This window comes from Myripristis murdjan, chromosome 9 (assembly GCF_902150065.1).
Source record: "Myripristis murdjan chromosome 9, fMyrMur1.1, whole genome shotgun sequence".
Lineage (NCBI taxonomy): Eukaryota > Metazoa > Chordata > Actinopteri > Holocentriformes > Holocentridae > Myripristis > Myripristis murdjan.
The window spans coordinates 36858548-36882699 of record NC_043988.1 but is presented as its reverse complement, the minus strand read 5'-3'; the positions used below and the strand labels follow the sequence as shown (position 1 = coordinate 36882699).

The window sequence follows — 24152 nt, the reverse complement described above, 5'->3', positions numbered from 1 at the left end:
AACACTGACATCAGTAACAAAGACAACAGTAAAAACAACAAGCACCAGTGACAAATACAACAACAACAACAACAACAACAACAACGACGATATTTTGAGCCCGCTCCGACATTTTTTACAGAGTTTCTGGTCTGTCAGGTCTGGAGGTTGTTGACTTGCAGAGGCTGGAAAAAAAAAAAAAACACAAATGCAGGTCAGGATTTTTTTCAGACGCAGCCACAGCAGGATGCTGGGCGTGCTTTCTGCTGGAGACTTTAGTTTGCTCCTGTGGATAAAAAGTGCCAGCAGGGTGAACCTGCCTCAGAAACACCCGGCTGCTCAGCCCGGCTGGTTTCAAGTCATATATTTAAATGTCAGAGCAGCGACGCTGGATCAGATTTCTTGTGTCTAAATGGCTTGTGAAAAAAGATGTCTTTTAATATAAGGCTCCCAACAGGGCAAAAACACTTTTAATGGGGGTGCAGGGGAGCTTACTGAAAGTCAACTTGAGGGAAAAGGCTGAGGACCCCTGAGCAACAGGACAACGAGCGGTAAGAGCTGAAAGGACCTCTCTGAAAGGACCCATTCCTCACAGTGATCACTTTTACTTTTCTCTCTGAAGTACATTTTACTGAGAATACTGCTGGACCTTTAGTGAAGGAGCATCTTGAATGGCAGGACTTTTACTTTGAAAGGAGTTTTTTTTTATGCGTTTATTTAAATGAACGATCTCAGGCCTGTTTTTCCTCATTTCATTTTCGAGCGTATTTACTCTCCTCCTCCTCTTTGTTCTCCTCTACCTTCAGAACTGCTTTGCTGGTGTCTTTCGGGATGTTGCAGATGAAGACAGCGAGGCCGTCTGATTGGCTGGTGGCGCTGGAGGTGCAGGGCAGACTGCCGCTCTGTGGCGTCTGGCCGGTCAGCTCCCCCTCCACCAGATTAACAGGTATCCGGCTGACCGGCTTTTCCAGGTGATCCCTCACTAAGACCTGAGAGACACACAGAGAGAGAGAGACTGCTTTATTCAGACCCAATGACCATAATACTACTGCACTACCTGTAATACCACTACATGTACTACTGATAGCAGTTCTATGTAATCCTGTGATCAGACTGAGACTGAGCTCCTCTGTCAGACTGTCTACCTGGATGTTATAAGGCAGTCCAGGTTTGATGAAAGGGGGCGTGGACACCAGGCTCAGGCTGTAAGGTGATTTGACAAACTTCACTGCACCTAGCTCCGCCTCCTGGGAGATCCCACCTGGCGGCAGACAGACAGACAGACAGACAGACAGACAGACAGACAGACAGACAGGCAGGTGTTACAGGGAGATACCAGGTTTGTACATTACGGTTTGTGTATGTGTGTGTATGTGTGTGTGTGTGTGTGTGTGTGTGCGTACCTGTGCGCTCCTGGACCCGCACGGCTATGTACAGGTATTTGTCCACCAGACTGTTCAGGTCTCTCGGTCCATCATGATTCATCAGCAACTCCTCAAGGTTAACAGTCATCTGCACCTCACCTGTGGAGGAGAGCTGACACAGCAGAGACACTGACACACTGCTGCAACACCACTGACACACTACTGACATAGTACCGACACACCGCTGACACACTACTGACACACTACTGACACACTACTGACACACCACTGATACACTGCTGTAACACCACTGACACACGGCTGTAACACCACTGACTCACTACTGACACACTACTGACACACTGCTGGAACACTACTGACACACTACTTTAACACTACTGACACACTGCTGACACACCACTGACACACTGCTGTAACACTACTGACACACTACTTTAACACTACTGACACACTATTGACACACTGCTGACACACGACTGACACACTGCTTCAACACTACTGACACACTACTGACACACTACTTTAACACTACTGACACACCACTGATACACGGCTGTAACACCACTGACTCACTACTGACACACTACTGACACACTGCTGTAACACTACTGACACACTACTTTAACACTACTGACACACTGCTGACACACTACTGACACACGGCTGTAACACCACTGACTCACTACTGACACACTACTGACACACTGCTGTAACACTACTGACACACTACTTTAACACTACTGACACACTGCTGACACACTACTGACACACTACTGACACACCACTGACACACTGCTGTAACACTACTGACACACTACTTTAACACTACTGACACACTATTGACACACTGCTGACACACGACTGACACACTGCTGCAACACTACTGACACACTGACATATTACTGTAACACCACTGACACACTTTAACCTAAACGTAACACATTTGACACACTACTGACACACTGCTGTAACAAAACTGTAACACCACTGACACACTACTGATACAGTACTGACACACTGCTGTAGCACGTTCATTCTGTTATAAAGCTGTAGGTTCATGATGTTTTAAAGCTGTAGGTTCATGATGTTTTAAAGCTGTAGGTTCATTCTGTTTTAAAGCTGTAGGTTCATTCTGTTTTAAAGCTGTAGGTTCATTCTGTTTTAAAGCTGTAGGTTCATTCTGTTTTAAAGCTGTAGGTTCATGCTGTTTTAAAGCTGTAGGTTCATTCTGTTTTAAAGCTGTAGGTTCATGATGTTTTAAAGCTGTAGGTTCATGATGTTATAAAGCTGTAGGTTCATTCTGTTTTAAAGCTGTAGGTTCATGATGTTTTAAAGCTGTAGGTTCATGATGTTTTAAAGCTGTAGGTTCATTCTGTTTTAAAGCTGTAGGTTCATGATGTTTTAAAGCTGTAGGTTCATGATGTTTTAAAGCTGTAGGTTCATTCTGTTTTAAAGCTGTAGGTTCATGATGTTTTAAAGCTGTAGGTTCATTCTGTTTTAAAGCTGTAGGTTCATTCTGTTTAAAGCTGTAGGTTCATGATATTTTAAAGCTGTAGGTTCATGATGTTTTAAAGCTGTAGGTTCATGATGTTTTAAAGCTGTAGGTTCATGATGTTTTAAAGCTGTAGGTTCATTCTGTTTTAAAGCTGTAGGTTCATTCTGTTTTAAAGCTGTAGGTTCATGATGTTTTAAAGCTGTAGGTTCATTCTGTTTTAAAGCTGTAGGTTCATTCTGTTTTAAAGCTGTAGGTTCATTCTGTTTTAAAGCTGTAGATTCATGATGTTTTAAAGCTGTAGGTTCATTCTGTTTTAAAGCTGTAGGTTCATGATGTTTTAAAGCTGTAGGTTCATGATGTTATAAAGCTGTAGGTTCATGATGTTATAAAGCTGTAGGTTCATTCTGTTTTAAAGCTGTAGGTTCATGATGTTTTAAAGCTGTAGGTTCATTCTGTTTTAAAGCTGTAGGTTCATTCTGTTTTAAAGCTGTAGGTTCATGATATTTTAAAGCTGTAGGTTCATGACGTCTCTGTCCTGTAGATGTGCCTCACCTGCTTTCCGGTAACAGAGTTTTTGATGATAACTGGAGATTTCTTGCCACTAATGTAACCATAGCGTACCAACACCTCGCCATCAGCTACTGGAGCGCCATGGACATACCTGAACCACACACACACACACACACACACAGTGGTCCTCATTTTATCACTATGTTGTTATATGTTGTTATATTAGAGGATGCTGCAGTCTTAGTCTATGGGGCACATTGCTTCACACCTCCAGCTCCATGTATTCCAGCTGAACTAAGTGACTCCCAGCGCTCTGTCAGCGTTTGGGAATGATGCGATGCAGCTGCGTTCTAACAAATTGTTCTCCTCTACCCTCTTGTAGTGCGTCTAATGTTTTTTTGTGTGTAACACTTTATCCATCATGTGAATCATGCCTGTCAAATGGCTGGCAGGACATTATCTGAGGTACAGCGACACCAGTTTTCATGCTGACATTAAAGCTGTGTCTCCAACAAATATCTGTGCAAATAGCTGTGGTCCCTGGATAGAGTTTGGTCACCTGGCAGTGATCTTGAAGTTGAACTGCTGGAAGTTTCCATAGCTGATGTAGCTGGTTTCTGGTTCCACTAGGATGGTCATGCTGGGAAGAACTGCCACAGGATAACAACACTTAACAGAAACCCTGGAACAGGCTCAACTGTAGATCTGACAAGAAGGAGGAAAACTGTGATTTTGTGTGTGATGCTACCATATTCTTTAACTTCAAAGTCCGCTCTGGCCGTAGTGCTGAAATCCTTTGAGTAGGACGCTTCGATCGACCACAACCCCAACCTGAAATCACAATACACACAGCCTGGAATCACAGTACACACAGCTTGGAATCACAGTACACACAGCCTGAAATCACAATACACACAGCCTGGAATCACAGTACACACAGCTTGGAATCACAGTACACACAGCCTGAAATCACAATACACACAGCCTGAAATCACAATACACACAGCCTGGAATCACAGTACACACAGCTTGGAATCACAGTACACACAGCCTGAAATCACAATACACACAGCCTGAAATCACAATACACACAGCCTGGAATCACATTACACACAGCCTGGAATCACAATACACACAGCCTGGAATCACATTACACACAGCCTGGAATCACATTGCACACAGCCTGGAATCACATTACACACAGCCTGGAATCACATTGCACACAGCCTGGAATCACATTGCACACAGCCTGGAATCACATTACACACAGCCTGGAATCACATTACACACAGCCTGGAATCACAGTAGACACAGCTTGGAATCACAGTAGACACAGCCTGGAATCACAGTACACACAGCCTGGAATCACATTACACACAGCCTGGAATCACAGTACACACAGCCTGGAATCACAGTACACACAGCCTGGAATCACAATACACACAGCCTGGAATCACATCACACACAGCCTGGAATCACATTGCACACAGCCTGGAATCACATCACACACAGCCTGGAATCACCATATACACAGCCTGGAATCACAATACACACAGCCTGGAATCACAGTAGACACAGCCTGGAATCACATCACACACAGCCTGGAATCACATTACACACAGCCTGGAATCACATTGCACACAGCCTGGAATCACATTACACACAGCCTGGAATCACAATACACACAGCCTGGAATCACAGTACACACAGACTGGAATCACGGTACACACAGCCTGGAATCACATCACACACAGCCTGGAATCACAGTCAGTGCATTACATGACATTACACCACACTACATTACCTTGGTTTAACCTGTTTAAGGTTCTTACTTTGGTTTTATGGGGATCTTGAAGGGGTTTTGCATGGAGGGGATCCCGTTGTTCATATCAATCATCTCCACGATGTCCACTGTCTCATAATTTGGGTCCTGCGGAGGAAACATCAAACGAACCCAAAGTTTAGTTTACCAGGATGTGATCGTTCCCCTGCAGCATCTGAGTGCTGTTTTTCTACGTGCTGCAATATCAGGTGTGAAAACATACATTGAACTGACACACCATCAGATAGTTGACTGTCATTCCTAAGAACTTCTGAGCATGTTGTGCCCCCTGGTGGGCCAGCACATCACTGCACTCACCCTGAAAGTGAGGAACACGCTGCGATTGGCCGGCCTCAACTCCTCGTTCAGGGAGAAGGCCCGCACTTTGACTGAACACACACACACACACACACACACACACACACACACACACAGCAGGATGAGAGCTTTATCATCTGATTGAAAGTAAAGGCGTGCCAGCTGGATGACTGCGCGTCTCACCGGCCTGCAGCGGCGTGTACAGCGGCTTGTCGGTCTGGATGAACAGGAAGCCGTTAGTCTGGCTGATGGGGATGGACTGGTGCTGGTTGATCTCTCCTGATTGGACATGCAGGATCACATGACTCAGTTCTCTCACCATCTCACTTGGGAAGATCTGCAGAGGTAGAGAGATGATATGATGATGAAAGTCTCATTACTGGTCAAAAAATGTAATTAAGCCCGCTGAAATTCAGCAGACAGATGTAGCTTGAAAAACAAAAGAAGTTTCTTAGTTCTTTACAGTAACAGAAACAGAAATGAGCAAACTAGTCCACTCCAAAAATAAATGACAGACAATAAATAACACGGCTTCAAATCCAAGCCGGAGCGGTGTTTGTTTTTAGGTAGCCAACGTTGCTAAAGCTGGTAACTAAAGCTGGCTAATATTAGCATACACTTAACCCAGACTTTTTCCTAACCTCAACAATAACCTTTTCCAAACCTGGCAGGCTAATGTTTGTTAGTAAAGATTAGCTCACTAGCTAGCTAGCTCGCTCAGGAAGCTGTCCTTTGGGTCGTCTGTGCGGCCGCTTCAGGAAACGAGGAAACGGCGCCGTGGCTCGTATCAGAGGACTGTAGGCAACGGCCCACGTGGTCATACAGCTCGAGGACATGTTCAGTTTTCTCTGTCATACGTGTATTGCTTCTATATGATGTGTTTCTACATGCAGTGATGTATTTTCACGGTGGTTTTCATGTTGTCACTGCTGCGCCACATGAAGCTCAGCAGAGCTTCCTTCCCGTCCGGACGCCGCCGCCCTGCCTCTCACCCGCAGTTTGGCCGTGGCCTGGAACTGGTTCTGGGCGTTGAGGGTGACGACGTCACGGCCGAGCTCCACGTGGCTCGGGGCCATGGTGGTCTTCAGGAACAGGTGGACCTGGACCTCCTGTGAGAAACCAAAGAGCTGCAGGAGCACCGTCTCCACCGCGTCCACCCGCCAGGAGCTGGGAGCCGTCACCAGGTAGCTGAGGAGGAGGAGAAGGTTAGCTGTAACAGCACCAGGTCCACCAATCAGGGATAAGCTAAAGTCATGTGATCACCACCGTTACACACTGGCTTTTATGACGGCGTGTCGGGGCCAAAAAATATCATGGAGCCAGGGAAGGTGGGGGTGGGGGGGTAATATTCTGAGAACACAAATCTGAGATTAAATTTGTAAATTTTACTAAAAAAAAAAAAAAAAAAAAAAAAAAAACTGGGAAAATTTGTTTTTCTTTTTATTTATTCTTTTTTTTTTGTCCAAGGCAGCTGATGACATCATCAACTTTACTTTGCAGCGGGAAAGAAGAGGTCAAGTTGAGCAAAATGGCAAGATTTTATTATCTTTAGTCACATATTTTCTTGCAGTTACACATTTTTAAACAGCAAACAGCATATAACAGCAATATTTTTTATGTATTTGACAGTGGTATATCACCATAACGACATTTTTTTTTTTTTGTATAATTACAGTAAATACCACCACTTTTGTTAATAAATAACACTTTATTTTTTAGTTAGTTTTGGTAAAACTGACAGTTAAACGCCGTAAAATAACAGATATTTAATATATTCCATTTAGACAGATCTTCTTTGTTAAATCACCTGACACATTTCAATAAACAGTTTATTCTTGTCATTTTAATACAATTTCATGTCAATTTAAAATGCAAGGAAAAATAATAAAATTTAGTGGGGGGAAAACTGTAACAAATATATATTTTTGATGAAGTGATGGACCAAACTTGACCCAAAAAGATTCACAACCTTTTAATCTACATGAAGGAGTTTGTTGTGCCTGATGATGAGGATGAGGAAGGCTTCAGCACCTCCTCCTCACATTACTGTCCACTTCACCAAATAAAACAATTACACAACTTCTCCCTGGCAGCCGACCCACAAACAGCAGGATCAGCCTCAGTTGGGAAATGACTGATATTCCAAGCAGCCGACAGCGAAGAGGTCAGAGGTCAGAGGTCACTCATGACAAATTAAACAAATGTTGCTTTGCTAGCTCTTCCCAGCGCAGCTGATAACAACCTGATATAATTTCATAAAATGTAGACTAATCTAGACTAATCTCCACTCTTTCACTTTTGCTCTGTAGTTAGCTGATTCTCTCAACACGACTACATTTACAGAAAAAGATATGAGGTGAATTTTGTTCAGAGGGTGAAATAAACCAGAGTCAGTGCACGTCGCCTCAGCTGACTTCATGTTATAATGCAGAATTAAAGAATGTTGCATCATTACTCTCATTACTCATTTATTCAGTTGTTCTAAGAACTTTCAACAGTTTTAGCTTATGAGTTCATGTCTAATCAATACAAGCCTTCCCATATTCATTTATTTAGTGAATGAAATCAGCAGTGAAATGAATCAGAGCGTTACTTACTTTTTGGCCTGAGCCTCCGTCCTCCAGCAGAGCCAACACACACACAGCAGAAACACACACCCCCTCATCTTCAGGCCGAACAAACACACTCTGCACCGAAAAACACAGAGCAGACAGACAAAACACAGAGAGAGAGAGAGAGAGAGAGAGAGAGAGAGAGAGGAAGCCACACCTCAGTCCCACAAATGAAATTAAATGAAAATAATAAATGAAGCTCCTTCCAGCGGTGGAAATCTGACCATAACCCGTAATCTACTGAAGAGAAAATACATGCATGTCATATAACATATTAATTAACCACATGTAATACATACATACATATTAGCTCTGTGTTAAACTAAAAAAAAAAATCCACACAAAGGCGAGTGCTGACTGTCTCCTAACACAGAGCTCATGAAGCAGCTGGGGGGGAAACAAGAAAAAAAAAAAAAAAGAATTAAACATTAAAATCAGGACAAACTGAAATTCAGTTTTTCATCAGAAAAATTCTTTTCTAAACTTTCTCCACTTTGCAAACGACAAACGAGTTAACCTTGTGTGTTATGATTTATGTGTGTATGTGTGTGTGTGTGTGTGTGTTTTAACCATTTCCATTTTATTGCCCATATATGAAAATGGCAACATGTTTTTATCCAAACTTTGTGCAAATAAAGCTTTACTGGATTGAATTGACACACAAAGATAGAGGGAGGCATTACTTATTGATCAACTTCAGGCATCAGCAAACAGTGTGTGTGTGTGTGTGTGTGTGTGTGTGTGTGTGTGTGTGTGTGTGTGTCTGTCCCAAAGGTGAGTTTACTCAGCCTGTGTTTTCTGATCTTACTCAACCTGTTGACTCTGTTTGTGTTGCTGCAGTTTCCCGTCATTTCAAAAATTCTCAGTCATTTTTACAAACAGAAGCTGCAGCCTGACTCCTGCAGGAGCGGCTCCCTAGCAACCATCAGCAAAACCATAGCAACGGCCTGGCAACGCCCAAGCAACCATCTGGAGCACAACAGCAATTGCCTAGAAAGACCCTCACAACCATCAGGAGCACCAGCAGCTGCCTAGTGATGTCCTAGAGACCACCTGAAACGCCATAGCAACCACCTAGCAACTCTCTAGCAACCATGAGGAACACCATAGCAACCACCTAGCAAAACCCTAACAACCATCAGGAACATCATAGCAACTGCTTAGCAAAACCCTAGCAACCATAGGAACACCATGGCAACCACCTACCCACACCGTAGTTACCACCAGGGACACCTGATGGTCACTTACTCTGGAGGATTTCTAAAATTAGTTTGGATTTTCCTCTGTAATACCAAACTGGGAAAAACCTGTGACTCTCACAAAATGTTCGTCTGGGAGAAACAGAGCTGACCCAGGCCCAGCGGCATGATGGGTAATCACAGCTGGGACAGACATGTGGGAGTGAACATACAGCTCAAACACACCAGACATTACAGGAAAATTACACATTTGAAAAGAAATTACATTTGTGTAAACTAACAAAACAAAACAAAAAAAAAAAAAAAAAAATTAAAATGAAATAAAATCACCATAGGTGTAAGCCCAGGGGGTCAAATGGTCAAAGCCCCCCCCCCACTTTTAAGAGAATGTGTGTGTCGGGAGGTCAGCAGGTCAAAACAGGTTCATGACATCAGTGCAATACCCTATGCATTATCGCCCTCTTGTGGTTAGTGATAGAAATGAATTGTCCACAGACTGAAAGTCAATAATTAGATAGAATAATAATATTTTTATTATATGACAGTGGCGGGCCACATAAAAATAACACGCAGGCTGCATGTGGCCCCCAGGCCGCAGTTTGAGTAGCCCTGGTGTAGTGTATGGCGTGCGACTATTCCAGCGTGTGTATTCTATATTGTACATCGGTTATTATTGGTGTACCCCCCTCTCTTGAGAAATTGAGGACTTGACCCCCCCAGAGGTGGAGTCGGATTTGCGCCCCTGAAAATCACCATAGATAAATACACCAACAAGAAACAACAACAACAATAATCTATCTGGTTTGATTTAACTAACTGACTGAATGTGATTTGAACTGATAGTTTTGTTTTATACAAACTAAACAAATTTAACATGAAATGATCAGTGTTTCTGCTGTCTGGGTCATGATGCGTTCAAGGCCTGTAGGAAAAACTGTGTGACTGGTTTTAATAGGAGGAAAAAATGTGTGCAGGTCTTATGTGAGAAAATTTTTACTTTAAATGCATAAAGTTCATCCAACTGACAGATTTAAAATACTGTCACAAAAAAAAACAAAAACATAAATTTCTATGAATCAGCCCCTATTTTGTGCTGCAGATTTATTTCCCCCGATTTTTCTTCATGAGATGAAGACAGTCACTCCCACAAAATCCACTGAACCGGCCGTAAAGATGGCTGCCACAGAAAAATGACAATAACCACAGAGGGCAGAGGTCAAAGGTCAGGTAATACTTTATTAGGAGTATATAGGCTGAAATACAAAGTCCTTTATAGAAGTCAACATAGTTCATATACTGATACATGTGTCATATATGACCTCGTACATACACATATACAGAGATAAAGTGACAGCTGAGTTATATTCTGGGGATAAAGCACATCTCATGGATATATTCACACTCTTTTGTTTTACAGCTTCATAGTTAGAACTTATTTACAGGACATGAACACCGTGTGTCAAACCAAACCTCCCGACGCACACGCCGAACACCTGCAGCCTCCAGAGGGTTCGAGCATCATGAAAACATCGTGCCGCTTCCTGCTGACGGCGGGGCGTTTAGGATCAGAGAAAAGGCCGACAGTCTGTTTGTTTCTGTGGATTATTTTGAAAATGTGACACTCGTGTGTACAGGAAGTGGCTCCAGGAGGAGTTATGGGTAAAACCTTTAAAGAAGAGGAGACATTTTAGTCCTACAGAAAACAGGCCTGTGATAAAATTACTAATGTTAATAATAATAATGATAATAATATTTTTTATATTGCAGGCTGTGCCTTCTTAAATGTGTGGTGAGCTTCATTAAAGGTAAACCGGCCTGACGCTCAGCTCCTCCTGTGTTCCTCTGCTGAGCCATGCTAACACTTTAGCATGCTAGCATCTCAGCAGTGAAAATGCACACTAAAGGGGGCGTGGCAATGGGCGTGGCTTGTCACAGAAAGTCACAGAACTTCCCAACAGCTTAACACCACAAAATGTTGACGCAAGATTTGTCCTGGCCTAAGGAACAATGTATCCTGTTACACTGGTGGGGCCACGCCCCCTTCCTCCCAAGACACGCCCACTTGGTTATTTTATTTTATTTTTTCAGTATTTTCGTGGGGGGCCTTGTGGGGTGTCTTCAGACTCGCGGTGTAGCTGCCAACAAGCTGGTTGACCACGCGACCACACCCACTTCTTCCCTGGCCACGCCCCCTTCTGGTTGTGCTCTCAATACAGACTCTGAGCCAGAAATATTCGCTCTACATTTCTGCTGGCGAAGGAAAACATGTTTAGTTGCTTTTAGGGACTTGAGGCAGAGTCTGGTAGACTGAGGTGGAGAGTTCAAACTGACAGGAAATATGAAACCAGAGCCAACAATGAAGACGTGGATGATTTTGAAATCTTTGCTATTTGGCTGACAGGACAGTCTACAGAAACCTCAGTGGCCTCCTCTACAGAGCCTCAGTGCTTCTGTCAGAATAAACGTCGTTCTCTGGCGCCTCCTTGTGTTCAACACACACATTACGACCTTTAAAACGAGGACTAGTTGCATGCAAACCAAAGTACAACATCATCATCTCATAGATACATGATTTATACTGATATCAACAGGTGGGAGTTGCGGGTTGATGCCGCCTCATCATGCAGTGAGAGGATCAACCAGAACATTCATCATCATCATCATCATCATCACCAGGCTGTAGGAGGCAGGAGGAGCAAAGTTCTCCTCACACCGAATTCAAACTACCAGAAAGTTTTCAAGTCAAACACCAGAAAGTACTGAGAGACTGACTGTAATACGAAGTCGACGTGTGTGTGTGTGTGTGTGTGTGGATCACAGCACCATGGTTGGTATATGGTGCACCAGGGAGGCGGGGTGCGGCACGGCGGTTATCTGTGCTGGGTGAGGCGGAGGAGGCGGGGGAGGGGAGTGAGCTCCCTGCACGCCTCCTGCACCTCCCCCTCCCACCACCACGCCTGCTCCCGGGGCCCCGGGGCCGCCGCTGGGCCGGTGCCTGGCGCTCTTCTGGTGCGCCCGCAGGCCGGCCAGCTGTGAGTAGGCCGACTGGCAGACGTGGCACTTGTAGGGCCGCTCGCCGGTGTGCAGCCGCACGTGGTTGCGCAGCGTGGACGACTGGCTGAAGCGGCGGTTGCAGAAGCGGCAGACGAACGGCTTGTCCAGCGTGTGGATGCGCATGTGGGAGCGCAGGTTGCTGCGGGAGTTGAAGCCGCGGTGGCAGATGACGCAGCGCATGCGGCCGGCCGACGCCAGCGCGGCGGCAGAGGAGGAGGAGGAGGAGGCGGAGGAGGAGGAGGAGCCGTCGCAGGAGTGGAAGTCGTCTGAGAGGAGGAGAGGAGGGTTTCAGTTTGGCTTTCAGACAGAAACATGGATCCTTTACATCCAGTGACAGTTTGTTTAGCAGCAGCCCAACAGAGCAGCTCCCAGGACATGAACCAACAGAACATGAAAAGAAAATACGGACAAAACTGTATGACAGATATGATAAAAATACTTAAAATCATTTAAAAAAACAGCTCTAATGAATTTAGAAAGCACTATTGCACATTTGACAGTAGTTGTATATCAGGTGCAGATCCCTGCCACAGTAACAACATAAAGTTCACTTTAAATAAATGATTAAAGAGCCTAATAAATAAAGTGTCCTGCCCACATGGGTCTGATTCATCAGCTGCTCAAAGACACTCAGGTGGATCTGGCAACCTCACCCACCATGACCCTTTATGATAAGGTCATGTTTAGGTCACTGAAGAGATGACATCAATAAATCAGTTAGTTTATAGACAGAAGATGAATCGATTATAATTTTGATAATAATTGATTGTTTTTCGTCATGTATCCAGTAAAACCCCTAATGACTGATTCCAGCCCTTTTCACCCTTGGGTTCCTGAGCCCCGGGCTAATCTGAGTCCTGGGTTTAGATTAGCAGCATTCACACTGGCTCTTATTAAACCCAGGGCTGACCGTTACGGCTGATCTAAGCCCCGTTCAGGCTGAAACTGAGTCATTCTGCTGTTGGCGTCGTGGACACCACAGTGAGCATGAATGAGCCTTAAGAGTTAATGAGCCTACAACACGTGCTGCACAGATGTGATTGGACAACAGACAGTCTGTTGCGTTTCAAAAGCATTCTATTTAGGGCTGGGCAGTATATCAATATTACATCGATATCATGATATGAGACTAGATATTGTCTAGAATTTTAGGTATCGGAATGTGGTGATACTGCGTAAGATAAGATAAGATAAGATAAGATAAGATAAGATATTCCTTTATTAGTCCCACGGTGGGGAAATTTCCCGCATCACAGCAGCAAAGTGGATAGCAAGATACGAAGCACAATTTACACAATAAAGCAATATAAACACTGTAAACAAGGAATGAGAAAAATACTCTGTGAACAATTTGAACCACAGAAGAAAAAAACCCAAAACCTGGGGAACAACACACTCTGGAGGTTCAGGGTTAGTGTGAACCCATGAGACCAAGTGGCAGAACCTGACTCCCGTAAGTGTTGTCTTTTACTGGTTTTGAAGGCTGCACCACAGTACAGGGATGCATTTTTTAAACTTATTAGACCAGGGGTGGGCAATCATGTGCCATGGAGGGCCGAGAGGCTGCAGGTTTTCTTTCCAACCAAAAACCACACCAGCTGATTTCACTGATTAGTCCCTGCCCTCTGCTTGAAGGTGAGGTAATCAGTGAAATCACCTGGTGGAGTTTTTGGTTGGAAAGAAAACCTGCAGCCTCTCGGCCCTCCATGGCACATGATTGCCCACCCCTGTATTAGACTGTGTTTGCTGTTCTACTTTTTGCTTTTGCCCACTTAGTTATTATACAGGCATTACTGATTATGATTCATCAGAAATCTCATTGCGTAAATATTTTGTGGAAGCACAAAAAGTCATCCCCGCAATGTCAACACACTATCAATGTCAAGGTATTTGGCCAAAGACATTGTGAGATTTGAACCCAGCCTTAGCTGTTGTTCTGACCTGGATTCACACTACAGACCTCAGCCTGACTTTCTGGGGAAACCCTGTAAACTCGTGGCTAACCCTGTTCCTGAGGAGGATAACAGGTTAGCCCACTGCGACTGTGCAAGTATGAGAGTTTTCTCAGCTCCCAGCGCCCTGTGGCCCCAGGTGGCCCCGGGCTGGGCGCCCTGTGGCCCCAGGTGGCCCCGGGCTGGGCGCCCCGTGGCCCCAGGTGGCCCCGGGCTGGGCGCCCTGTGGCACGGGGCACAGAACAGCTTGATAAGTTCAGATGTTAAAGTCTCACCGGTCTTGGTCTTCTTGCTTTGCTCCTCGTCTCCGCCCGGCACTCCGGGGATTCCCAGGAAGGTGTTGTGGGAGTTTCCGTACCAGACCAGCAGCTCCTGGTCCGGGGGGATTGTCTGCAAAACAAAAGTCACTCAGTCCCAAGATTCAGGCGATGATGATCCACTTTTCCTGCTTTAAACCAAAACCAGGCCGCCCAGTTTATTAAGTTATGTGTTTTATTTTTTTTTAATTTAATGTTTCGTGTTTGCATTATTCCTGTCATATAGATACAACAGGAAGAGGATTCACGTTTTTATCAGTTGCTCACTTCCTCAGTTTCAAGTGTAAGTAATGAATTAAAGTGAAAGGTTGCTGCTTCTGATTCTGACATTATTGTTATTGTTATGATTATTATGATCCCTGTTAAATAAACTAATAAACTCATCATCATCATCCAAACTCAGTCTGTCAGCTGTTGCAGCCTCAATCCAGCAGGGGGTGCCACAGGCCTGCTGACTGCTGCTCGCTCTGTCTCAGGTTTGCAGGTCTGTGGTTTTCAAGGTGGGCTTGTCCAGAGGCTCCTCAGCAAAACGAGGAATCATCTAAAAGCTTCTGCCTTTGATCAACATTTGAATCTGACGCACTGTCTGTGTCCTGACCTTTAAATCTGTCATTTGAATCATTAGTATAATTTTAGTATAATTAAGTATAGTTTTCTCGAACTAAACATTTTTTGGCAAATTTGGTCATTTTTTTTATTTGCTCATCACCTCTCCCCCATGTTTTTTTATGAAATCAAGTGAATCAGCTGGGGTTTCAAAGGGTTAACTTTACTGTAAATTAAGTCACTGGTCTGGTCTGGTCTAGTCTGGTCTGGTCCAGTCTGGTTTGGTCTGGCTTGTTATGCTTCAGTCTGGTTAATTCTGATATGTCTAGTTCAGTGGTTCAATCTGATCCAGTCTGGTTCAGTCCAGTCTAGTTCAGTCGGGTCCGGTTTGGTCTGGTTTGGTCTATTTAAGTCTAGACACGTCTGGTCCAGTATCACAATCAGAATCAGAAATATTTTATTGATCCAAGACAAGAAACTAGTTAATTCTGGTTCGGTCTGGTTCAGTCTAGCTTGGTCCACCTCAGACCGGTTTGGTCTGGTTTGGTTTGGTTTGATTCAGTCTGGTTTGATCTGGTTCTGTCTAGTTTGATGCAGATCAGTTTGGTTTGGTTTGGTCTGGGTTCAGTCCGGTTCAGTCCGGTTCAGTCGCTGATAAGTGATCTGATCCCACTGACCTCCACGGCCTTGTAGAAGATGCTGCTGCCGATCTGGACCACCTCCAGGTTCTGCTCCTGCTCGTTTCGGGCACATTTGATGTAGGTCATCCAGCTCCTCTGGTCCTCCTGACTGGCGTCGATGAAATACCTGACCGTCCCGTCCTCGTTAAACACCTGGCGGGTCAGAGGCATCATTAGTCAACAGTTCAGCTGACAGGACCGTCAGCTAGTCAGCCAGCTGGTCACCAGTCAGTTCAGTCAGTTGGTCAGGTGATGAGCTGGTGGGTGAGCCTGCTGCCAGCAGGTGGGGCTGCTTACCTCCCACATGAGGTTGTTGTTCTTGTACAGGTCGACGTGTTCAGGAGAGATCAGCCGCCCGGTGAACGGCCCCATCTCCGTTCCTGCTTTAATCCACGTCTTGGAGAAAATACCCAGACCCTCCCCTGCAAACACAGAGCGCCAGTTACACACCGCTGCTTAAACTGGGCAAACTGGTTACAAACACACTGGTTAAAGTGGGAGGTATGAAGGGGAAACAGGGTGAAGATGAGTTAACTTTCCTTGATGAAATAAGTTTTAAATCTGTACACATAAAAATTTAAGTCTAAAACCTTAAAAAAAAAAAAAAATCTGCAAACTTTGAAACCTTTAAAATCTCCAAAATCCTTAAATCTCCAAACATTAGCACTTTGAGATTTGTTTTAAATGTAAAGTGCATTACAAATAAAATGAGACTGAAAGTGAAGGGAGAATGAGGAGATGAGCGTCACCTGGCACTGAGCTCTGGGCGATGATCACCTCGCTGGGCAGAACCAGGCTGGACAGCTTCTGCACCTCTGAAGGGACCAGACACACCGCTGTTACCTGACAGAGCTCATTTCCAACAGCTTCATTTAAAAAAAAAAATCTTTTAAAATTAAACCGGTAAAACTGATGTACGAGGAAAAAAAGAATGTAAAATAATGAGACGTTGAATATCAGACATAACCTGAACGTGTTAAGCAGAAATATATGGATGAAATGTGTGAACGTGTCTGAGTTACAGCATTATGAGCATTTGGAGTAGGAAACGCTGTGACAGAGAAAAGCATTATTAATTAATCATTATTAATTAAATCGCTCTGAAGCCGTCCCCGTGTGTAATGAATGTTTCCTCTGTAATTTAAAGCCTTTGGGTGATAATTCTAGTTTTGTGCCATCTGTTGATGTTTGGCTCAATGTTACGTTTCATGTTTTAAGTTGAGGTTCTGGTGTTAAAAAATGTTTTAAATCAACCTATCATCAATATATTCATTATTTTTCCCAAGCATCTGGATTAAACTTCTTTTGGTTTTTGCTGACAGACTAAACTGCAGTGTTTATTTTAATTTCCTTGCAGTGGTGATGCACCGCCAGGAAACACTGGTCTTACCACACAGCAGCCAGCAGGGGGCAGCAAGGAGGAGCAAGACACCTCACCCTCCAGCTCTGACCCCTGACCCCTAACACCTGACCTCTGACCTCTGACCCCTGACCCCTGACCTGCAGCCTGTTGCAGCTTCAGGTTGTGCGGCTGCATCAGCATGACGCAGCAGATTTCAGTTTCACACCTACAAGCACTGTGATTGGTCAGAAAATCCCTCAGCCAACCAGAGCCCTGACCTTAACCATGTGGGCGGAGCTTGCCCAGAACTCCGGTGGGAATCCTAATAGTGCAACAAAATCAGTCTCATTCCATTCAGTGAAACGTCAGCCTCCTCGACACGGACTGGATCCTGGTCCTGCTGCTGGTCACATGACCCGTTAGCTAGCACTGCAGCCGTTAGCTTCAGGTTAGCCTCAGGTTAGTTTCAGGTTAGCCTCAGGTTAGTTTCAGGTTAGCATCAGGTTAGCATCAGGTTAGTTTCAGGTTAGCATCAGGTTAATTTCAGGTTAGCCTCAGGTTAGTTTCAGGTTAGCATCAGGTTAGCATCAGGTTAGCCTCAGGTTAGCATCAGGTTAGTTTCAGGTTAGCATCAGCTTAGCATCAGGTTAGCATCAGGTTAGTTTCAGGTTAGCATCAGCTTAGCATCAGGTTAGTTTCAGGTTAGCCTCAGGTTAGCCTCAGGTTAGCTTCAGGTTAGCTTCAGGTTAGCATCAGGTTAGCATCAGGTTAGTTTCAGGTTAGCCTCAAGTTAGCCTCAGGTTAGCCTCAGGTTAGCTTCAGGTTAGCTTCAGGTTAGCTTCAGGTTAGCATCAGGTTTGGTTAGTTAAAGTCAAACTTCCCTCCAAGTGAAAAACTTGTTGTCATGAGTTGGGAATTGAGCCGACGGCTCGCTGGAGATGAACGTGTGAAACTGAAACTTTTCCCACACAGAGCAAAGATGGTTTTCACTTTAAGACATGCAGTCATGCTCATTGCTGCTGAGGAGCCGCTGAGCAAGGCAGCGTGCAGACGGTCTGTCTGACCTGAGAGCTGAGTGTGACGGTGCAAAAAAATAAAAAAAAAGATAGAAAGAAGAGACAGTCGGCTCTCCCTGCTACACAACTTAAAGTTTGTGATGTTGTGGATGAATCTTTTCTACACTTGTTCTTCATTATTAGCGTTAGCGTTAGCAATTTTGAGAAAATAAGATGTTTCTTTTCGTGTTATTTTCCTATTTAAATTGGAAAGTAGATCCGGCTGGAAACTTCCACATAATAGACTAACCTTGCACCAGGAGGAAACGACGTGAGAGTACTGTCACAAATAAATGTTATTACATGAAAAAAGAAGTAGCAGGTCTTGTTGTTTTTTATGGAGCGCTGATCCTGTTTGCTGCTGCTGGTTTCTGTGCTGAAAGTGATATTTCAGCTGTGAAATGAGGGTCTAGCTCTGATTACTGATGACAAGTCAGTCAGCTTCAGAACTGAACAACAAGTCCCAGTTTTTTCCATCTGTTTTCTTGTTGTTTTTCCAGTCAGGAGGAAAACAACTTGCTCATACTTTGACTGATAACTCTAAGTGCTGTGTCTCTACTGCTGCTGGGCTCTGAGCTCAGACTGGGATTTTATTCTGGGAGCTGCTCTGCTGAACGGACAGATACAAACACAGTGCTGTGGATCAGCAGCCCAGAGCAGCTACTGAGGAGATTTCAGCTCCATGTGGACTCACACACACACACACACACACACACACACACACACACACACACACACGCACACCACCACCGAGAAGTATAAATTAAGATCAGCATTACAAATATTAGAAGCTGTAAATCATAAAATCATGACAACAGTGATCATTTATAAGTGATCAGTCAGTTTATTTTACAGGTGAGAGATATTTTCCAATAAAGAAATTAAAGTCTGGAAACGTGTCCGAGAGAGAGAGAGAGGGAGAGAGGGAGAGAGAGAGAGAGAGAGGGAGGGAGGGAGGAGCTGATCGAGAGACACCGGGGTTAAATGCTCTTTTTCTCTCCTTCAATAGCCTCCATTATAAAGGAGGGCATTGTGGCTCCATAAAGAGCCACAGAAAGGAGAAATGTCTAATTCTAAATTCATGACGGCTTTTAGGAAACAGCGGCAGTAAATTCAGACGCAGAGACGAGGTTTTTGTTCATGAAGTGAGAGAGAGAGAGGTTCTCTTTCTTTCCCTTCTCTCTCTCTCTCTCTCTCTCTCTCTCTCTCTCTCTCTCTCTCTCTCTCTCATAATCTCCTCTTTAAGTCACAACCTGTTTCACGCTCCGGACGGGAACTAAACAGATTTTTTACGGAGATAAATAGATGGGAGATTATCCGAATTTTTTGAAAAAACGTAATAAATGCCATCAGGAAAAATCTTAAGCGCTTTGAGAAGTCCAACAGCTCTTGTTCACACGATGGAAAAATAAATAGATTTAGATAATAAAGAAGAAGAAGGGGGGAAAGAAAGTAGATGGGGGTTTGAATACAGAGAGAAATGCCTCCGGGGAGTTCCAGCCTCTGGAATGTGAGTCCGACTGAAAAATCAGAAAAGAATCCCGCAGAAATGAGGCGGCCGGGCCGGCGCTCCTCCCGGACACTCACACGGCTTCTCTGAAATTGTCCCGAACGAATTTCAGCAGAAAACGAAACGAATTTTGATTTTTAGAGAAATAAAATTCAAGTCAAACAACGGCGGGCATCAGGCCGCCGGATGAAACAGGAGATCTGAGGCAAATTGGAGGCGAATCCGGAGTGAACCGGTTAATGAAGCTGGGGTTAATTAAGGGCTAATTAGGCCGCTTGACCTGTTAACTGCCTGTTAATTAGTGAAAGGCTCCGTCATGATTTGGTCGAGGTTATTTACTGAGCTGCATGTTTTCCTCCGCACGTCCCCAGATGTTGATCAGTGGGCCCACAGACTCACAATTAATTTAATCCTGTCTAATTGGCCGTTAATTAATTGTCAGTCTCAGTTAAATCTGGCTTAATTGGAATAAACAGATTCCGGTTTTGTGGGATCATCAGGATGATGATCCGCCTTTTGATCTGACATCAAAATTCAGGAACAGAAACTGAGAGTAATATAAAATAATACTATATAATTAAAATAGCCTATTTAATTAAAAAATATGACTGATTTTATTCACGCGCTGTTTGTCTCATTTGTGTCATAAACAGCTGACTGGACTTCAGTTTGACATAAACCTCCGTCTCACTGCTCCGGCTGTGTTTCATGATTCATTTTCACAGTGTTCAGAAAAGATAAATGAAATGAAATGAAAGGCTCCGTGTAGCACCAGAAAATTGTTCTTTGTCCCGGTGACAGGCAGAACCCTTCACGGTGCTGTAAAGAACCTGAACATGTTCCAAACCATTTAATATAGAGTTCTCTTTGCTGATTTACCTTGAGCTTCTCTAATCTAACAATCACAGGGTTCCTTAATGGCTCCATATAGAAAAAAAAACACAAGAAACTGGGAAAAACTCGTTTTTTTTTCTCTTTTTTTTCTTTTTTTTTTTCTCCGTTTGGCTGAAGTTTCAAACCCCTGAAACGCCAGAGGTTAAAGGGCAATTAACACCCAGAACCTTAATTGATTAATTAACTGATTGGTTCTCTGGCTCTTTAAAATAGTTTAGATGGGATTAATAATTCTTTGTTGGCTGCAATTACTTGATCCTAAAGTTAACTGATTAATAGACAATATCAAATAGTACCGGACTGTTAACTGAGTGACGTCACTGACCTCCAGAGAAGGACTGCGCGAGGACCTCGGCGGTGAAGGCCGTCTTGGGGCTCGCGCTCGGGGCGGTGCGGTCCTCGTGCAGGTGGTGGTGGTGCTCGCCCAGCACGTGCCGCCAGCGGCCGTAGAGGAAGCTGTGCAGGATGTCCGACGTGATGACGTCAGCCAGGGACAGAGGCTGCGGTTTGAATCCCGGCTTCAGGCCCAGCGAGGAGCCGGGCAGCACGGAGCCCATGGCGGGGCGGCGCGGCGGCTGGAGCCCGGACGGAGGGCGCGGAGGCCGGGCGGGAGCTGCGGCTGGAGCCGGGAGGGAGCCGCGGTGCGTACCGACTGACAGAAAAAATGTAGGCTACTGAGAAAAAAAAATCTAAAATATCTCTTTATCACCTGGTAGTAATAACTCCAGCCGTGTGTTGTTTTCTTCTTAATTAAAATAGTTCAAAATGAGGCTGGAGGGATGAAACTGAGCGGCAGAAAAACGCAGTTTGTGCGGTTCGTTCAAGGTTTTCCACTTCTGCTTTTCTGACGGTTAAATTGTTTAAAAATCAAATTAAATGAAGCGTCAAACTGCTCAGATGAAGTTTAAGTCGTGAAAATGTTTCAAGTTGTTCAGCAGGTTGGTAAAGCGTCCGGCTGCTCACACTGGAGTGTGTGTATGTTTGCGTGTGTGTGTGTGTGTGTGTCAGTGCTGCGCTTATAAAGACTCCCGTCTGTCTGTCTGTCTGTCTGCCTGTCTGTCTGTCTGTCTGTGTAACGAGCCGCTGATCACCTCCTTCTAACACTTCTCTATTGAGGAGGAGGAGTGTGTGTGGGAGAAAAAGGGAGAGAGAGAGAGAGAGAGAGAGAGAGAGAGAGAGAGAGAGAGAGAGTGTGCTCTTCAATGTCAAAGAGAGTGTGTGTTTGGCATGAAAGTCTCTCTCTCTCTCTCTCTCTCTCTCTCTCTCTCTGTCTCTCTCTCTCTCTCTGTGTGTGTGTGTGTGTGTGTCCTCCACGCGCTGTTTGGCCGCATTCACACAGAGAGGGATCTTGCTCGCGCGCCAGCAGCTAAACGGCTCGTGACACCGGAAAGACAATTAGCCTAAGAATTAATTGTCTTTTGTCAATTAAGAATCAATTAAAGAACCAAACAACAACAACAACAACAACAACAACAACATCAACAACAACAACAAACAGCAGCTTGTTCTGTCTGCTGAAAACTGGTCGAGCATCAGAGGAGGCCAAAGTACCGCGGACCGCAAAAATATTACTTCAAAAAATACTACAAGATACTACGAGATACTACAGGAACATACTAGCTCAAGTTCTTGTGCGCTTTAAAACGAAACTTTTCTCTCTGCCTGCCTGTCTGTCTCTCTGCCTGTCTGTCTCTCCGGTGGAATGTGTGATGAGCCGGCAGCAGAGGAGGAGAGAAAGTGAGTGACAGAGCAGGAAAACAGATTAGAGGACAGATTACCAAGACAACAGCTGCTTTCTCCACCCCCACCCCCCCCCACCCCCCCCTGTCGTCTCTCAACAGGATTATTATTCTCTCTTTCACACTGATCTGTATTTATGAGCTTTTAAACATTTATTGTCGCCACTCGGAGCGCGCTCCTGTCGACACCACACACACACACACACACACACACACACACACACACACACACACACACACGACTCTGTCTTTGTCGCTTGACACTTGAGTTTCACAAATCGGGATTTAATTGAATTTGATTCATAAACGAAAGAAAAATTGAAAATGAAATAAATTCCACCGAGCAGGAAAAAAATGAGGATGACTGAGGAACAAAATAATTCAGTGATTAAATGAAAACGAGACTTAACGAACTTGTTTATGTTTTAAACACCGCGGAGCTTCATGTTCAGATTCACTCCAAACCACGCACACACACAAAAAATAAATAAAATAAAATACAATAAAACAAGAATCCGGTTTTTGTCCAAGTGGAAGAGCCGCGGAGCTCAGGCCGCCTAGTTTCTGCTTGTCTGATTTTTTTCTGTTTTTGTTTTGTATTATTATTTTTAATTTATGATGATTCATTATTGTTTTTCCTTGCCAGTGCCGGAGTCACATCTTAAAATATTAATTCATCCGCGCATTTCAGCTGCAGAAGAAGAAGCAACAGATTCTAGAAACAGAAGAAAAAGAAGTTTGATGTTTTCTGTTTCAGTAAATTACAGCCTGATGATGATGATAATAATAATAATAATAATAATAATAATAATAATAATTTCAGCAGTAGTACTGTTATTATTGTTTTTTATTATTATTATTATTATTTTTACCGTTAGGTTTTAATGTGCTGTGTGTGTGTGTGTGTGTGTGTGTGTGTGTGTGTGTGTGTGTGTGTGTGTGTCCGTCACTTTCTGCTCGTCTTTTCTCTCTTCTTCTCTCCTTTATGATATTTTAAAGGCGGCAGACGCGCACGCGGCTCCGGGCTCGCCGTGCACGCGCGTCCCGCTCCGTGCGTAATGGATCTGGCATTCATGGCTGCGCGGCACAAAGCGGCGAGCTGCGCGCCTGCGGCTTTTGTCCCGACAGAAAGGAGAGAAAATCCAGGAATAATGGCAGATTTGCAAATGTTTTTCAATTGATTTGACTCAATGAACGGAGGATTTTTTTCTCTTTTCTTTTCTTTCTTTCTCTCTCTCTTTTTTTCTTTTCCAGGAGAGGACGGAGGGGAGTTTGGCCGCCGCTGCGGAGCCACGGGGCGGGCGGAGTTTTAATGGGAGCCGCGTCTTTATTGTGCGGGACATGCTTTAATTAGCTTTTTACACAAAACACACTCAATATGTCCCCGATGTCCCGCTCTTCAGCCACAAAGCAGAGCCAATAAGAAACTGCTTTAGTGCGCGAAAAGACGACGGGAAGTCAGGAGGAGGAGGGACGGCAGGTGACTGGCACGCGTAAAGACAAGACGGGACGCTCTGGCACACGGAGAGAGAGAGAGAGAGAGAGAGAGAGAGAGAGAGAGAGAGAGAGAGAGAGAGAGAGAGAGAGAGAGGGGTCGCCCCGGGTGTCGGAGCCTCTCAGGAGGAGAGGAGGTGTTGTGGGAATGCGCCCAAATGACAGGCGAATATTGTTGCGCTAATATCATTAAGCTCCGCCGCGGCTTCATTATTCATTTATTCACGGTGATGAAGCGGCCGGACAGAC

The 24152-nt window shown here is 44.5% G+C and overlaps 2 protein-coding genes across 4 annotated transcripts in view; both read right to left on the bottom strand.

Annotated features, from left to right (window-relative positions):
* c5 (complement component 5) overlaps window positions 1-8174 on the bottom strand; it is a 34343-nt gene extending 26169 nt beyond the window's left edge. The window contains exons 1-11 of the mRNA XM_030059463.1: window positions 8107-8174; window positions 6502-6697; window positions 5693-5846; window positions 5510-5580; window positions 5202-5299; window positions 4118-4200; window positions 3929-4019; window positions 3412-3520; window positions 1383-1515; window positions 1125-1240; window positions 780-968 (exon numbers count right to left, since the gene is read on the bottom strand). Of these exons, the coding sequence (XP_029915323.1) occupies window positions 780-968; window positions 1125-1240; window positions 1383-1515; window positions 3412-3520; window positions 3929-4019; window positions 4118-4200; window positions 5202-5299; window positions 5510-5580; window positions 5693-5846; window positions 6502-6697; window positions 8107-8174 (1308 nt within the window). The remainder of the gene's footprint in view (window positions 1-779; window positions 969-1124; window positions 1241-1382; window positions 1516-3411; window positions 3521-3928; window positions 4020-4117; window positions 4201-5201; window positions 5300-5509; window positions 5581-5692; window positions 5847-6501; window positions 6698-8106) is intronic.
* Window positions 8175-12134: 3960 nt separating this feature from the next.
* Window positions 12135-21227, bottom strand: LOC115364874 (PR domain zinc finger protein 12-like). Of its 3 annotated transcripts, none has more exons than XM_030059534.1 (7): window positions 20996-21227; window positions 16619-16684; window positions 16167-16291; window positions 15867-16022; window positions 14602-14716; window positions 12299-12640; window positions 12135-12256 (listed from the first exon to the last, which is right to left on the bottom strand). In XM_030059534.1, exons 1-7 carry the CDS (start codon window positions 21225-21227, stop codon window positions 12135-12137), a joined length of 1158 nt encoding a protein of 385 aa, XP_029915394.1. The 3 variants fall into 3 exon arrangements, with proteins under 3 accessions (XP_029915394.1, XP_029915395.1, XP_029915393.1); XM_030059535.1 differs by having other exon boundaries at window positions 12305-12640; XM_030059533.1 differs by having other exon boundaries at window positions 12135-12640.
* Between the last annotated feature and the right edge of the window lie 2925 nt (window positions 21228-24152).

Bases quoted from the DNA above. Each gene is read 5' to 3' on its own strand.
- LOC115364874 (XM_030059533.1), bottom strand. From the start codon at position 21,227: ATGGGCTCCGTGCTGCCCGGCTCCTCGCTGGGCCTGAAGCCGGGATTC. The intron at 14,717-15,866 runs GTCAGTGGGATC...TTTGTTTTGCAG, and splicing joins TCTTCTACAAGGCCGTGGAG to ACAATCCCCCCGGACCAGGA. The intron at 12,641-14,601 runs GTGAGACTTTAA...TCCTCCTCTCAG, and splicing joins AAGCAAGAAGACCAAGACCG to ACGACTTCCACTCCTGCGAC.